Source organism: Poromitra crassiceps (genome assembly GCF_964638095.1).
Source record: "Poromitra crassiceps genome assembly, chromosome: 16".
Taxonomy (NCBI): Eukaryota; Metazoa; Chordata; class Actinopteri; order Beryciformes; family Melamphaidae; genus Poromitra; species Poromitra crassiceps.
In genome coordinates, this window is record NC_139645.1 from 18,855,489 (window position 1) to 18,871,767 (window position 16,279).

The 16,279-nt window shown below is 48.3% G+C and overlaps 1 protein-coding gene across 1 annotated transcript in view; it reads left to right on the forward strand.

Moving 5' to 3' along the window:
* The window catches only part of LOC310791304 (uncharacterized protein), a 221,587-nt gene that overhangs the window by 28,091 nt on the left and 177,217 nt on the right, over positions 1 to 16,279 (forward strand). Inside the window, exons 9-11 of the mRNA XM_083652991.1 lie at positions 2,452 to 2,625; positions 3,553 to 3,726; positions 5,270 to 5,443. Coding sequence (XP_083509117.1) covers positions 2,452 to 2,625; positions 3,553 to 3,726; positions 5,270 to 5,443 — 522 coding nt within the window. The remainder of the gene's footprint in view (positions 1 to 2,451; positions 2,626 to 3,552; positions 3,727 to 5,269; positions 5,444 to 16,279) is intronic.

Consider the following 16,279-nt stretch of genomic DNA (forward strand, 5'->3'; position numbering starts at 1 on the left):
TCGATACAGTCAACCACCAAATCCTTCTTTCCACTCTGTCTGACCTCGGCATTTCAGGCTCTGCACTCTCCTGGTTTGCTTCTTACCTCTCTAACCGCTCATACCAGGTCTCATGGAGAGGGTCCCTCTCCAGATCCTGTCCTCTTACCACCGGTGTCCCCCAGGGCTCAGTCCTGGGCCCCTTACTTTTCCTTCTCTATGTCAGATCTCTTGCCTATGTGATCTCTTCTCATGGCTTTTCTTATCACTGCTATGCTGATGACACCCAGCTTTTCCTTTCTTTCCCCCCCTCTGACACTCAAATCGAGGCTCGCATCTCTGCATGCCTCAAAGACATTGGCGACTGGATGTCTGCCCACCACCTCAAGCTCAACCTTGGTAAGACCGAGCTACTCTTCCTCCCAGGAAAAGACTGCCCTCTTGCAGATCTCTCCATCTCCATTGACAACACCACTGTACTCCCCTCCCAAACAGCCAAGAACCTCGGGGTGATCCTTGACAACCAGCTGTCTTGCTCTGCCAACATAGCTGCTACAGCGCGCTCCTGTAGGTTCTCTCTCTACAACATCCGCAAAATCCGTCCCTTTCTCACAAGAGAAGCGACTCAACTCCTGGTCCAGTCTCTTGTCTCCTCCCGCCTGGACTACTGCAACGTGCTTCTGGCCGGCCTACCCGCCACCGACATCCGACCGCTTCAGCTCATTCAGAACGCTGCAGCCCGTCTGATATTCAACCAACCCAAATTCTCTCACGTCACTCCCCTCTTCCAGGAGCTCCACTGGCTTCCCATCTCGGCCCGCATCAAATTCAAGACACTGGTACTGGCCTACAGGGCAGTACACCAGACAGCTCCCCGGTACCTGCAGTCCATGGTCAGGTTCCAAACCTCTCACCGCTCCCTTCGCTCCTCCACCAGTGCAGGTCGCCTCGCCCCTCCTTCGCTACGGGGGCTCAAAAGTCGCTCATCCCGATCTCGACTCTTCTCGTCCCTGGCACCTCAATGGTGGAACGAGCTTCCACCTTCGGTCAGGACTGCTGAATCACTGCCGATCTTTCGGAAAAGACTAAAGACACACCTTTTCAGGCTCCATCTGGGCCCTTCTTGATCTAACTTCGTCTCTCTCTTTCCTTATATTAAAAAAAAACAAAAAACAAAAAAAAACCTAACCAACCTTGTACCACTAACCTAAACTTGTACCACTGTTCCTTCAGAAGCTGTAGTTGTCATAGACTGTGCTCTAGTTGATTGTTCTATTGCAGACAAAAAATGTGTTATTGTAAGTCGCTTTGGATAAAAGCGTCTGCCAAATGACGTAATGTTTAAAATAAATGGCAGTTACACCGGGAAATATAGCCAATCTGTTTGTTTACAAACATGCTGATTCATCTATAAACAGCAATTAACCTCAAACCTCATGCTTTGATATTTTATTTAGATTGCTGCACCTCTCTCTATTCCTGTCTCAAACCTCATGCTTTGATATCTTATTTAGATTGCTGCACGTGTCTCTATTCCTGTCTCAAACCTGTTGCTTTGATATTTTATTTAGATTGCTGCACCTCTCTCTATTCCTGTCTCAAACCTCATGCTTTGATATCTTATTTAGATTGATGCACCTCTCTCTATTCCTGTCTCAAACATCATGCTTTGATATCTTATTTAGATTGCTGCACCTCTCTATTCCTGTCTCAAACCTCATGTTTTGTTATCTTATTTAGATTGCTGCACCTCTCTCTATTCCTGTCTCAAACCTCATGCTTTGATATCTTATTTAGATTGATGCACCTCTCTCTATTCCTGTCTCAAACCTCATGCTTTGATATCTTATTTAGATTGCTGCACCTCTCTCTATTCCTGTCTCAAACCTCATGCTTTGATATCTTATTTAGATTGATGCACCTCTCTCTATTCCTGTCTCAAACCTGTTGCTTTGATATCTTATTTAGATTGATGCACCTCTCTCTATTCCTGTCTCAAACCTCATGCTTTGATATCTTATTTAGATTGATGCACCTCTCTCTATTCCTGTCTCAAACCTCATGCTTTGATATCTTATTTAGATTGATGCACCTCTCTCTATTCCCGTCTCAAACCTCATGCTTTGATATCTTATTTAGATTGATGCACCTCTCTCTATTCCTGTCTCAAACCTGTTGCTTTGATATCTTATTTAGATTGCTGCACGTCTCTCTATTCCTGTCTCAAACCTGTTGCTTTGATATCTTATTTAGATTGCTGCACGTCTCTCTATTCCTGTCTCAAACCTGTTGCTTTGATATCTTATTTAGATTGCTGCATCTCTCTATTCCTGTCTCAAACCTGTTGCTTTGATATCTTATTTAGATTGCTGCACCTCTCTATATTTGCATTCATTAATAATCTGTTTATGGGAGTTGTGTGACTGAAATGATCAAATAATAATATTTCCTTTTCTTTTCATGTCCATTAAGGCTGAGTGACTGTAATCTGTCAGAGAGAAGCTGTGAAGCTCTGGCCTCAGTTCTCAGCTCCCAGTCCTCCAGTCTGAGAGAGCTGGACCTGAGTAAGAACCACTTACAGAACTCTGGAGTGAAGCTGATCTCTGTTGGACTAGAGAGTCCACACTGCAGACTGGAAACTCTCAGGTCAGTATTACTGATACTGTTCAACAGACCACCATTTAAATGTGGCTTTACATGCACATTAATATCAGTGAAAATTAGGGCTGCACAATTAATCGTGTTTTCATCGTCATCGCAATATGAACATGCGCAATAAACACATCGCAAAGACTGCCTGAAACAAAAGTGGTTTTATTTACATGCGTCATGCATTCCCACTCAGCATCTGATCATTTTGTCTTGTGTTGTAAATCCAGCATAAACCTTTCCCTTGCAACAGTGCGCTCCGCCCCTCTGCCAAAGCCCAAACACGCTGTGTGTAGTTTCAGTTAGAGTCAGTGTGTATTTCATTTCTTTATTCAGTGGGCATAGGCTATGTTTGTCGTCTATGTTAGCATTATTAAAGCATTATTAAAGCAGAAAGACATAGGAACTGTATAGCTAATATATTTGTTTATTTATCGCAAGTCGTATCGTCATCGCTATATTGGACAATGTTATCGCACATCGCAGATTTTCCTCCTATCATGCAGGCCTAGTGAAAATACCTGACCTCTGTATTTTCCTGCTGATGTGAGTTTTGAAAGCAGCTGAGATACCAACATTGATCACATCTAGTTTCTATCCTGTGCTATAATAGTGCATCTCCTCTCTTTACTGCCTCTGTTGTTGAAACCTAAAGTAAAGGATTTATCACATTCTGTCACACATTGTGTCCAGAACTGAAATGAAAACACAACCCAGATCAGCTATAGTTCACTGTCACATCTCCAGCTGCTTCAGAATAGAGCAACTAGGATTTGAACCAGTGCTACAGGAAGTGACATCATCAGAGCCTAGATGCCATACTGAACTCTGTATCTATATTTGCATTCATTAATCATCTGTTTGTGTGAGTTGTGTGACTGAAATGATAAAATCATATTTCCTTATCTCTTCATGTCCATTAAGGCTGAGTGGCTGTAAGCTGTCAGAGAGAAGCTGTGAAGTTCTGGCCTCAGTTCTCAGCTCCCAGTCCTCCAGTCTGAGAGAGCTGGACCTGAGTAAGAATGACTTACAGGACTCTGGAGTGAAGCTGATCTCTGTTGGACTAGAGAGTCCACACTGTAGACTGGAAACTCTCAGGTCAGTATTACTGATACTGTTCAACAGACCACCATTTAAATGTGGCTTTACATGCACATTAATATCAGTGAAAATACCTGACCTCTGTATTTTCCTGCTGATGTGAGTTTTGAAAGCAGCTGAGATACCAACATTTATCACATCTAGTTTCTATCCTGTGGTAGAATATTGCATCATCTCCTCTCTTTACTGCCTCTGTTGTTGAAACCTAAAGTAAAGGACTTGTAAAGGACTAGCCCATCGGCTAACCGCAGTGAAAACATGTGACTGTCATCGCCCTGTCTCCTCTCCAGCCCAAAACAGAAGGAGCTAGGAGCCTCCATCTCCCTGAGCATGGAGAACCTAGCCCTCACAAGTGCCCCCTTTGCTTGCTATTGCAGGAACCCACCCAAGTCCCTGCACAGCTCAGCCAGGTTGAGCTGCAGCCCCGGTCTATCCAGACAAACCAGCTCCTCCTCCACTTCCATAATGCTACACTCCAGCCCACTTAACAACCTTCTAACCTCTGCTGTGGACAAAGCAGTGTACTGCAGGCACAAGTGTCTCATATGAGCCTTACCAGCTAGTCAAACTCCCTCTTCTTCTCTCTCCATCGAGCCCAGAAAGCCTCAAAGCTACAGAGCAAAAGGTATCCTGCAACAGCTTCACACTAAACTTCCAGTATGGTGACTGTTGTCGGCCTGATGTCACAGAGACATAAGCCTGGGCCAAGTGATGATCTGAAAAGCTAGCTGGAGCTATGCTAAATGAATGGTAAATGGCCTGCATTTATATAGTGCTTTTATCCAAAGCGCTTTACAGTCAGTAGGTACATTCACTCATTCACACACCGATGGCGGCAGGTTACCACGCAGGGTGCTGCCACACCAACGGGAGCAATTTGGGGTTCAGTATGTTGCCCAAGGACACTTTGACATGCAGACTGGAGTAGCCGGGAATCGAACCACCGACCTCTTTTATCCAAAGCGATTAGTGGACGACCCGCTCTACCTCCTGAGCTACAGCCGCCCCAGCTATGCTAGCCTTCACTAGCCTGTTGCCGTGCCGACTGACAATGTATGTGGTCTATAGTCGATGCCTGGAGAGTGAAGCACCCTGATGTCAGGCAGTTTACATGGATAAAGGTGGTGGGAGAGAGAGTGAGTGCAGCTCCTGTAAGTCACCGCTGCTCACAATGTCTCTGCTGCAGCACCTGGATGGGGCTCCTCCCCTCTCCTATCCATGGTGGGGTCTATCGTGCAGTTCCAATCACCTGCCATAACTCAAATCTTCTCCTCTCCTATTGCAGCCCCTCCTCCCCCACAGTGCAGACTGCCCCCCTCAGCCCCTCCTCCCCCACAGTGCAGACTGCCCCCCTCTCCAGCTGATTCAGAATAGAGCAACTAGGATTTGAACCAGTGCTACAGGAAGTGACATCATCAGAGCCTAGATGCCATACTGAACTCTGTATCTATATTTGCATTCATTAATAATCTGTTTGTGTGAGTTGTGTGACTGAAATGATAAAACCATCATATTTCCTTATCTTTTCATATCCATTAAGGCTGAGTGACTGTAATCTGTCAGAGAGAAGCTGTGAAGCTCTGGCCTCAGTTCTCAGCTCCCAGTTCTCCAGTCTGAGAGAGCTGGACCTGACTAAGAATGACTTAGAGGACTCTGGAGTGAAGCTGGTCTCTGCTGGACTAGAGAGTCCACACTGTAGACTGGAAACTCTCAGGTCAGTATTACTGATACTGTTCAACAGACCACCATTTAAATGTGGCTTTACATGCACATTAATATCAGTGAAAATACCTGACCTCTGTATTTTCCTGCTGATGTGAGTTTTGAAAGCAGCTGAGATACCAACATTTATCACATCTAGTTTCTATCCTGTGGTAGAATATTGCATCATCTCCTCTCTTTACTGCCTCTGTTGTTGAAACCTAAAGTAAAGGACTTGTAAAGGACTAGCCCATCGGCTAACCGCAGTGAAAACATGTGACTGTCAACGCCCTATCTCCTCTCCAGCCCAAAACAGAAGGAGCTAGGAGCCTCCATCTCCCTGAGCATGGAGAACCTAGCCCTCACAAGTGCCCCCTTTGCTTGCTATTGCAGGAACCCACCCAAGTCCCTGTGCAGCTCAGCCAGGTTGTGGTGCAGCCCCTCTTCCTCCACAGTGCAGACTGCCCCCCTCAGCTCCTCCTCCCCCACAGTCCAGACTGCCCCCCTCAGCCCCTCCTCCTCCACAGTGCAGACTGCCCCTCTCAGCCCCTCCTCCTCCACAGTGCAGACTGCCCCCCTCAGCTCCTCCTCCCCCACAGTGCAGACTGCCCCCCTCAGCCCCTCCTCCTCCACAGTGCAGACTGACCCCCACAGCCCCTCCTCCCCCACAGTGCAGACTTCCCCCCTCAGCCCCTCCTCCCCACACTGCAGACTACCCCCCTCAGCCCCTCCTCCCCCACAGTGCAGACTGCCCCCCTCTTCAGCTGGTTCAGAATAGAGCAACTAGGATTTGAACCAGTGCTACAGGAAGTGACATCATCAGAGCCTAGATGCCATACTGAACTCTGTATCTATATTTGCATTCATTAATCATCTGTTTACGTGAGTTGTGTGACTGAAATGATAAAATAATAATATTTCCTTATCTTTTCATATCCATTAAGGCTGAGTGACTGTAAGCTGTCAGAGAGAAGCTGTGAAGCTCTGGCCTCAGTTCTCAGCTCTCAGTCCTCCAGTCTGAGAGAGTTGGACCTGAGTAAGAATGACTTAGAGGACTCTGGAGTGAAGCTGGTCTCTGTTGGACTAGAGAGTCCACACTGTAGACTGGAAACTCTCAGGTCAGTATTACTGATACTGTTCAACAGACCACCATTTAAATGTGCCTTTACATGCACATTAATATCAGTGAAAATACCTGACCTCTGTATTTTCCTGCTGATGTGAGTTTTGAAAGCAGCTGAGATACCAACATTTATCACATCTAGTTTCTATCCTGTGGTAGAATATTGCATCATCTCCTCTCTTTACTGCCTCTGTTGTTAAAACCTAAAGTAAAGGACTTGTAAAGGACGAGCCCATCGGCTAACCGCAGTGAAAACATGTGACTGTCATCGCCCTGTCTCCTCTCCAGCCCAAAACAGAAGGAGCTAGGAGCCTCCATCTCCCTGAGCATGGAGAACCTAGCTCTCACAAGCGCCCCCTTTGCTTGCTCCTGCAGGAACCCACCCAAGTCCCTGTGCAGCTCAGCATGCAGGTTGTGCTGCTTAACAGCCTTCTAACCTCTGCTGTGGACAAAGCAGTGTACTGCAGGCACAAGTGTCTCATATGAGCCTTACCAGCTAGTCAAACTCCCTCTTCTTGTCTCTCCATCGAGGCCAGAAAGCCTCAAAGCTATTCACCTTATGTAGCCACGCCCATTTGACCCGGTTGTGTGTCCGTATCAAAACTTCCGGCTAAAAATAAAATAAAATAAAATGGCTGACTGCTCCAATATCATCTAACTCTGAATTAACTAATAATTTTGCCAATTGTATGTACCATACCAAATAAAAGCAAACGGCAATGTCTAAGAATGCAACGCCATGTAACTGGCTCGTTAGTCTCGCATTCCAGGGAATTACGTTAACGTCTGCGGGTCTTATAGACGTTAGTGGCTCGAGCGCAACTCGGAGGAGAGAAAACTATCTGAAGCTTTCTTTGTTGGAGTCCAGGTATGTTTTACAAGAAAGTGCTCGTCATTGTCGACGATAACGTTATCTGACCTGGCTAACAGTGGATACTCGCTTGCTTGCTGTGTACCGAGCTCAAAGTAGTAGGCTACGTTCTTTATTTTACACCCTTCACTGTCCGCTCCAAAAACAACTCTTATTTTGCACCGTGACCGGTGGAAGTGTTAAAAGGACCCGGAAGAATTTGGCCCACTGTAAGGTCTGGACATAAGGTGAATAGAGCAAAAGGTATCCTGCAACAGCTTCACACTAAACTTCCAGTATGGTGACTGTTGTCGGCCTGATGTCACAGAGACATAAGCCTGGGCCAAGTGATGATCTGAAAAGCTAGCTGGAGCTATGCTAACCTTCACTAGCCTGTTGCCGTGCCGACTGAGAATGTATGTGGTCTATAGTCGATGCCTGGAGAGTGAAGCACCCTGATGTCAGGCAGTTTACATGGATAAAGGTGATGGGAGAGAGAGTGAGTGCAGCTCCTGTAAGTCACAGCTGCTCACAATGTCTCTGCTGCAGCACCTGGATGGGGCTCCTCCCCTCTCCTATCCATGGTGGGGTCTATCATGCAGTTCCAATCACCTGCCATAACTCAAATCTTCTCCTCTCCTATTCACGCTATGTAGCCCCGCCCACTTGACCCAGTTGTGTCATGACTTCCTGTTCAAAACACCGTCTGTTTTACCTGCTCACTAGTACCAAAGAACTTTTATGGAAAGAACTGAAAGCTCCATATTGCCCCATTGCAACATCAGCGCCCAGCAGCCTCCGCCATTTTTTATTTTTGGAAGCGTGACAGCGCCAAAAGAACCTCGCACAGGCTCGCAGTGGTCAGCTGCGGTAGCGCTGGCCCCTATAATCAGCCTCTCTAAACAGTAACTCAACGGGAGAACACTCTAAATTTCGTGGATTCACATCTTTTCTGGGCGTACTGCAAATCTTGATTGAAGTGGTGTAGTGCAGGGATGTAAAACAACAACCATATTGTGGAAACTAAGCAAAATTTTTCATTTTCTTTGTTTAGTTTTTTCAAGATAAATAGCTAATGCGGCTGTCGTCCACTCCGTCAGAAGTGCGTTGCCGTGGTTTTAACCTCGGGTCCTTTGCATTTACTATTTATCTTGAAAAAACTAAAAGAAAAAAAAGAAAAATTTTGCTTAGTTTCCACAATATGGTTGTTGTTTTACATCCCTGCACTACACCACTTCAATCAAGATTAACAGTACGCCCAGAAAAGATGTGAATCCACGAAATTTAGAGTGTTCTCCCGTTGAGTTACTGTTTAGAGAGGCTGATTATAGGGGCCCGCGCTACCGCAGCTGACCACTGCGAGGCGCATTCTGTTTCCAAAAATGGCCGGAGTGTCCTCTCTTTCCTTCCATGCTCTTTGCTAGTACTGTACTGTCACAGGAAGTGTTCTGTTTGACCTGCTCACTAGTCCAGAGCTGCCAAGTCTCACCCATTGAGAGTGAGAGTCACGCAATTTAACCTCTTCACACGCACACACGCCACACTTGCTATTTCACACGCTCATAAATGTTTCCCTCTCACTTATTATATTTCCATAACTCGCTGCTTGCGGCTTGCCGTAGTTCGAGTCTGTCACAGGGTGAGCCCGCCCTATTCTGCCTCTGATTGGCTGACCGATATTCTTACCCTAACTTTAACCAATCATCAGTCCCCCCTGCCTACATCTAACCAGAGCCGTATAATAGAGGATGTTGCGTATCGGATAGCGTCTTCACTTCACGTGAAGACTCAGGTAGGAGCTGGCGTTATATCCCTGAAAATGGCAGAGTGTTTGATGGGAAATGCGTGACGTTCGCCGGGCGCTAATGTGCTCAGTATGAGCGAGAAGCGCCCGGCTAGCGGGGTAAGTGAACAGCGTGGCACATTGCTGCTGTGGGTTTAACATCAAACAACCGTGACAAGCAGTGTTCATTAAAATCATCACGCATGTGTGAGCTAATTGATACTTACTATGAGCTAAGGGGATTTACATTAACTGCACACTTGGATTTTTGTCTGTTTGAAAGATGTCAGGGAAGAAAGAAGCAGCAGAGAGATCTGCTGTCATTCTGGGCAGTGAAGGGTCAACCACCCCCTGCCAAACTTGCCAGGTCAGAGGAAACAGTGGAGGATCTGACAGAAAATGACAGAGCGGAGGAAAATGAGACTCCAGAAGACACAGAGGATGAAATAGTGGAAGAGACAGAGAATGAGACTGCAGGGGAGACAGGAGATGAGGGAGTTGAAGAGAGTAAAGACAGAGAGAGAGCACGAGGAGGCTGACAGTGCAGGGAGAGCAGCTGGCATGGGGGTGAAGACTGAATAATTACATCACAACAGTAATCCTAATGTTAATTTAAATTGAGATATCCCTCTAAATCTACCCTAAAAAAGGGCAATTTTTTTTTTGCCGGCAAGCGAAAGCTGGCTGGCAAATCTCACTCCTAACTGTGGCTGAAACTTGGCAGCCCTGTAGTACTGTACTGTCACAGGAAGTGTTCTGTTTTACCTGCTCACTAGTACTGTACTGTCACAGGAAGTGTTCTGTTTTACCTGCTCACTAGTACTGTACTGTCACAGGAAGTGTTCTGTTTTACCTGCTCACTAGTACTGTACTGTCACAGGTAGTGTTCTGTTTTACCTGCTCACTAGTACTGTACTGTCACAGGAAGTGTTCTGTTTTACCTGCTCACTAGTACTGTACTGTCACAGGAAGTGTTCTGTTTTACCTGCTCACTAGTACTGTACTGTCACAGGAAGTGTCAACACAATAGGAAGTAAGTGGCTGACCTCTGTGTTGGAACATAAGGTGAATGGAGCTCCTGCCTTAAGGCTGGCTCACACTACAGGATTTTCGGGCCGATTTATGCCCGATTCACCCCTCCCGAGAATCGGAGGAGAAATCTGGCCTGGCAGCTTGCCAAGCTTGGTCGGGCCCGACGTTCGGCACCGATTATCTTGTAGTGTGAGCTGTTTGCAGATCCAATCTTAAGCCTCCCGATCTGCTCAAAGCCTCATCGGGGCCGTCCCGATCATATCAAACATGTTTGATATTTAGGACTGAAAATCTGCGCGAATACATCATACTGCTGCTGCGCGAGACGCGGCTCATTTGATGCGCTGCACTGCAGGCATTATAGGCTACCAAATACCAACAGCACAGAACCACGAGTATTTGGGGGAAAATGTCACTCATTTATATCACAATGAATGACCAATGAATAAAAAGTTGTTATATCGTAGTTTTGAGCCCCTGCCAGTCAGAGGCTGTAATCTCCTACCTGTCTATCAGCCAGGCAGTGTGGGGGGAAAAGGCATTGCTGCTGCGGGAAGCAATCCAGTCTATCCAAACTTTTGCCGATCTCATGACATGCAGCAGGGGAATATATTTTGGTAGGCCATGTGTTTGTGTTCTCACTTGTACAGACAATAGAGTCGCGTTGTTTACACGCATGCTAACTACCGTGAGATTCATTTGTTTGGCGAGACGGGCATGAAAATGAGGAAACGAGAGAGAGAGGTGAGGTGGGGGCGGAGCGCTTTGGTCACTGCTGGAACCCCAAAAACGAAACAGGTTCGTATGGCCGGGCATCAAGGTGATTATCCTGCCGATAATCTTAATAATATCCTGTAGTGTGTGGTGCGCCACATTTACAAATCTTGTAGTGTGTGCATGTTTGAGATTCTAGGGAAGATAATCTGGGAAGATTCTCCTGTAGTGCGTGTCACAGCCAGATTTCAAAATCGGCTAAGATTGTCAGAATCCTGTAGTCTGAGCCCAGCTTTAGGGCAGCAAACAGCACCTCTCTCTCTCCCTATAAGCATCAATGTGAACAAAAACAAAAAGCTTGTTATGAATGCAGCCTCTCACGACCAACAGCTGCCCTGATGAACCTCCTTCTGTGACACAATAGTGACCTCCAGCCCTTTGCTTGACATATTCCAATCATAACTAAGCCCCTTTTCCCCTGCATGGTCTCTGGTGCTAATGATGTTAAGTGTACCAAAGAGAGGGAGAGAAAGAAGGAGAGAGAGAGAGAGAGAGAGAGAGAGAGAGAGAGAAAGACAGGGAGAGAGAGAGAAAGAGAGGGAGAGAGAAAAAGAGGGAGGGGGAGAAAGAGAAAGAAGGAGAGAGAAGGAGAGAAAGAGAGGGAGAGAGAGAGGAAGGGAGACCGAAAGAGAGGGAGGGAGAATAAGACAGGAAGAGAGAAAGAGGGGCAACGAGAGAAAGGGAGGGAGAGAAAGAGAGGGAGAGAGAAAGAGAGGGAGGTAGAGAAAAAGAGGAAGGGAGAGAAAGAGAGGGAGGGAGAGAGAGAAAGAGAGGGAGAGACAGAAAGAGAGGGAGGGAGAGCGAGAGAGAGAGGGAGGGAGAGAGAAAAAGAGGGAGCGAGAGAAAGAAAGGGAGAGAAAGAGAAAGAGAGGGGGAGAGAGACTTTTGACTTTTGATGTTCCTTTAATGAACAGTCAATTTATCTTAAAAAAACCCAGGGCGACCTAATAATGCCAGAAACTAAACAAAACTCAAATGCCACCCACACACACACAGGCACGCACACACGCGCATGTGCACACACACACACACACACACACACACACACACACACACACACACACACACACACACACACACACACACACACACACCCCCACACACGCACGCACGCACACACACACACACACACACACACACACACACACACACACACACACACAGAGACACAGCAGGGATTAAAAGAACCATGCCACCAACAAAACCCAACAGATGCAAACGAAAGCCAGGTTAAGAAAAACACACCGGCTACTCACACTCAAATACAAATCTCTAGCCCCTCCTGCTCCACAGTGCAGACTGCCCCCCTCAGCCCCTCCTCCCCCACAGTGGAGACTGCCCCCCTCAGCCCCTCCTCCTCCACAGTGCAGACTGCCCCCCTCAGCCCCTCCTCCTCCACAGTGCAGACTGCCCCCCTCAGCCCCTCCTCCTCCACAGTGCAGACTGCCCCCCTCAGCCCCTCCTCCCCCACAGTGCAGAATGCCCCCCTCAGCCCCTCCTCCCCCACAGTGGAGACTGCCCCCCTCAGCCCCTCCTCCTCCACAGTGCAGACTGCCCCCCTCAGCTCCTCCTCCTCCACAGTGCAGACTGCCCCCCTCAGCCCCTCCTCCCCCACAGTGGAGACTGCCCCCCTCAGCCCCTCCTCCTCCACAGTGCAGACTGCCCCCCTCAGCCCCTCCTCCTCCACAGTGCAGACTGCCCCCCTCAGCCCCTCCTCCCCCACAGTGCAGAATGCCCCCTCAGCCCCTCCTCCTCCACAGTGCAGACTGCCCCCCTCAGCCCCTCCTCCTCCACAGTGCAGACCGCCCCCCTCAGCCCCTCCTCCCCCACAGTGCAGACTGCCCCCCTCAGCCCCTCCTCTCCCACTGTGCAGACTGCCCCCCTCAGCCCCTCCTCCCCCACAGTGCAGACTGCCCCCCTCAGCCCCTCCTCCCCCACAGTCCAGACTGCCCCCCTCAGCCCCTCCTCCCCCACAGTCCAGACTGCCCCCCTCAGCCCCTCCTCCCCCACAGTGCAGACTGCCCCCCTCAGCCCCTCCTCCCCCACAGTGCAGACTGCCCCCTCAGCCCCTCCTCCCCCACAGTGCAGACTGCCCCCCTCAGCCCCTCCTCCCCCACAGTGCAGACTGCCCCCCTCAGCCCCTCCTCCCCCACAGTCCAGACTGCCCCCCTCAGCCCCTCCTCCCCCACAGTCCAGACTGCCCCCCTCAGCCCCTCCTCCCCCACAGTGCAGACTGCCCCCCTCAGCCCCTCCTCCCCCACAGTGCAGACTGCCCCCCTCAGCCCCTCCTCCCCCACAGTGCAGACTGCCCCCCTCAGCCCCTCCTCCCCCACAGTGCAGACTGCCCCCTCAGCCCCTCCTCCCCCACAGTGCAGACTTCCCCCCTCAGCCCCTCCTCCCCCACAGTGCAGACTGCCCCCCTCTCCAGCTGGTTCAGAATAGAGCAACTATGATTTGAACCAGTGCTACAGGAAGTGACATCATCAGAGCCTAGATGCCATACTTAACTCTGTATCTATATTTGCATTCATTAATAATCTGTTTACGTGAGTTGTGTGACTGAAATGATCAAATAATAATATTTCCTTATCTTTTCATATCCATTAAGGCTGAGTGACTGTAAGCTGTCAGAGAGAAGCTGTGAAGCTCTGGCCTCAGTTCTCAGCTCCCAGTCCTCCAGTCTGAGAGAGTTGGACCTGAGTAAGAATGACTTACAGGACTCTGGAGTGAAGCTGGTCTCTGCTGGACTAGAGAGTCCACACTGCAGACTGGAAACTCTCAGGTCAGTATTACTTATACTGTTCAACAGACCACCATTTAAATGTGGCTTTACATGCACATTAATATCAGTGAAAATACCTGACCTCTGTATTTTCCTGCTGATGTGAGTTTTGGAAGCAGCTGAGATACCAACATTTATCACATCTAGTTTCTATCCTGTGGTAGAATATTACATCATCTCCTTTCTTTACTGCCTCTGTTGTTGAAACCTAAAGTAAAGGACTTGTAAAGGACGAGCCCATCGGCTAACCGCAGTGAAAACATGCGACTGTCATCACCCTGTCTCCTCTCCAGCCAAAACAGAAGGAGCTAGGAGCCTCCATCTCCCTGAGCATGGAGAACCTAGCCCTCACAAGCGCCCCCTTTGCTCGCTCCTGCAGGAACCCACCCAAGTCCCTGCACAGCTCAGCCAGGTTGTGCTGCAGCCCCGGTCTATCCTGACAAACCAGCTCCTCCTCCACTTCCATAATGCTACTCTCCAGCCCACTTAACAGCCTTCTAACCTCTGCTGTGGACAAAGCAGTGTACTGCAGGCACAAGTGTCTCATATGAGCCTTACCAGCTAGTCAAACTCCCTCTTCTTCTCTCTCCATCGAGCCCAGAAAGCCTCAAAGCTACAGAGCAAAAGGTTTCCTGCAACAGCTTCACACTAAACTTCCAGTATGGTGACTGTTGTCATGATGTCACAGAGACATAAGCCTGGGCCAAGTGATGATCTGAAAAGCTAGCTGGAGCTATGCTAGCCTTCACTAGCCTGTTGCCGTGCCGACTGAGAATGTATGAGGTCTATAGTCGATGCCTGGAGAGTGAAGCACCCTGATGTCAGCCAGTTTACATGGATAAAGGTGGTGGAGAGAGAGTGAGTGCAGCTTGTGTAAAGCGCCCGGCATGGTTATGCGCAGCCACGACTTGGAGGCTTGCCGCCGCCGAGCGGCGACAGCGAGACTGTGCATACTCCAACGTACCTCGTCCAAAACGTTATCTTGTCGTTTACCAAGAACTTGCAATCATGTCGGTGGGGGAACATTTTATTGTCCCTCCATTTCAAAACTCATTCTGGTGAGCCTGCAGAAGGCTTTGCTAGATGAGGGACAAGCACTGTTAAATGAGGAAATGGCATTTCCTCATTCCTCACAACAATGACTTGATGCCGCGGAGTCACATTTTCGAGGAGCTGCACGCCGATAGGACGCCCAGCTGCGGCGACCCTCTCGGCGCAGTCAGCGCCGTCGATTTCGCTCGAGCATAATTTGCGCTTAAAGCAACACTCCGCCCATTTTCAACCAGCTTTGTATCATTAGAACATCAGTATATCAGAAAACTGTAAACGGGGGAGGTACGGTGGTGCAGTGGTAAGCACTATCGCCTCACAGCTCGAAGGTCGTGGGTTCGATTCCCACCTGGGCCGATGTGAACACTGAAGGAATGTGTGCCCGTCCGCATGTCCTCGAGTGCCCACCACCCGGGTGGGGTTGGCAAAATGGCCTTTCTGTGTGGAGTTTGCATGTTCTCCCCGTGCCTCCCGGGGGTCTCCTTCATATAAGAACCCCCTTCACAAAAACATGCAACATCCTGGTTGCTTATATGGTTCCTCCTCTGATCGTTAAGGGCGCCTGTTCAGAGGGAGGGGAACTGGTTGGAATAGCGTGAACCTCCCACGTGTTATGTCCTACCGGTGAAGCTTCCTCGGGCAGGTGAAAAGAAGCGGCTGACTTGACTGCCCATGTCTCGGAGGATGCATGGAATCAGTCTCGGCCCTCCCCAGATCGGCAGAGGATGGAGTAGCAACCAGGATTGAGTAATTCAAATGAGCACTAAACGGGGGATAAAAAAAATGGGATAAAAAAAAATCGGGGAAAAAAAAACATAAAAAAAAAAGAAAACTGTAAACGGTTTTGAAGTCTGTCATTTAATTTGACAGTTATTGAGTGTTAAAATGTGGACCAGTGACATCACTGGTCCACACTAACTCAAATTAATAACTCGTTAACTCAAATCAACTTTCAATAACTGTCAAACTAGATGAATGATGAATGGTTTGACAGTTATTGAGAGTTGATTTGAGTTAATGAGTTATTAATTTGAGTTAGTGTGGACCAGTGATGTCACTGGTCCACACTTTAACACTCAATAACTGTCAAATTAAATGACAGACTTCAAAACCGTTTACAGTTTTCTGATATACTGATGTTCTAATGATACAAAGCTGGTTGAAAATGGGTGGAGTGTTCCTTTAAGTCACAGCTGCTCACAATGTCTCTGCTGCAGCACCTGGATGGGGCTCCTCCCCTCTCCTATCCATGGTGGGGTCTATCGTGCAGTTCCAATCACCTGCCATAACTCAAATCTTCTCCTCTCCTATTCACGCTATGTAGCCCCGCCCACTTGACCCAGTTGTGTTATGACTTCCTGTTCAAAACACTGTCTGTTTTACCTGCTCACTAGTACTGTACTGTCACAGGAAGTGTTCTGTTTTACCTGCTCACTAGTACTGTACTGTCACAGG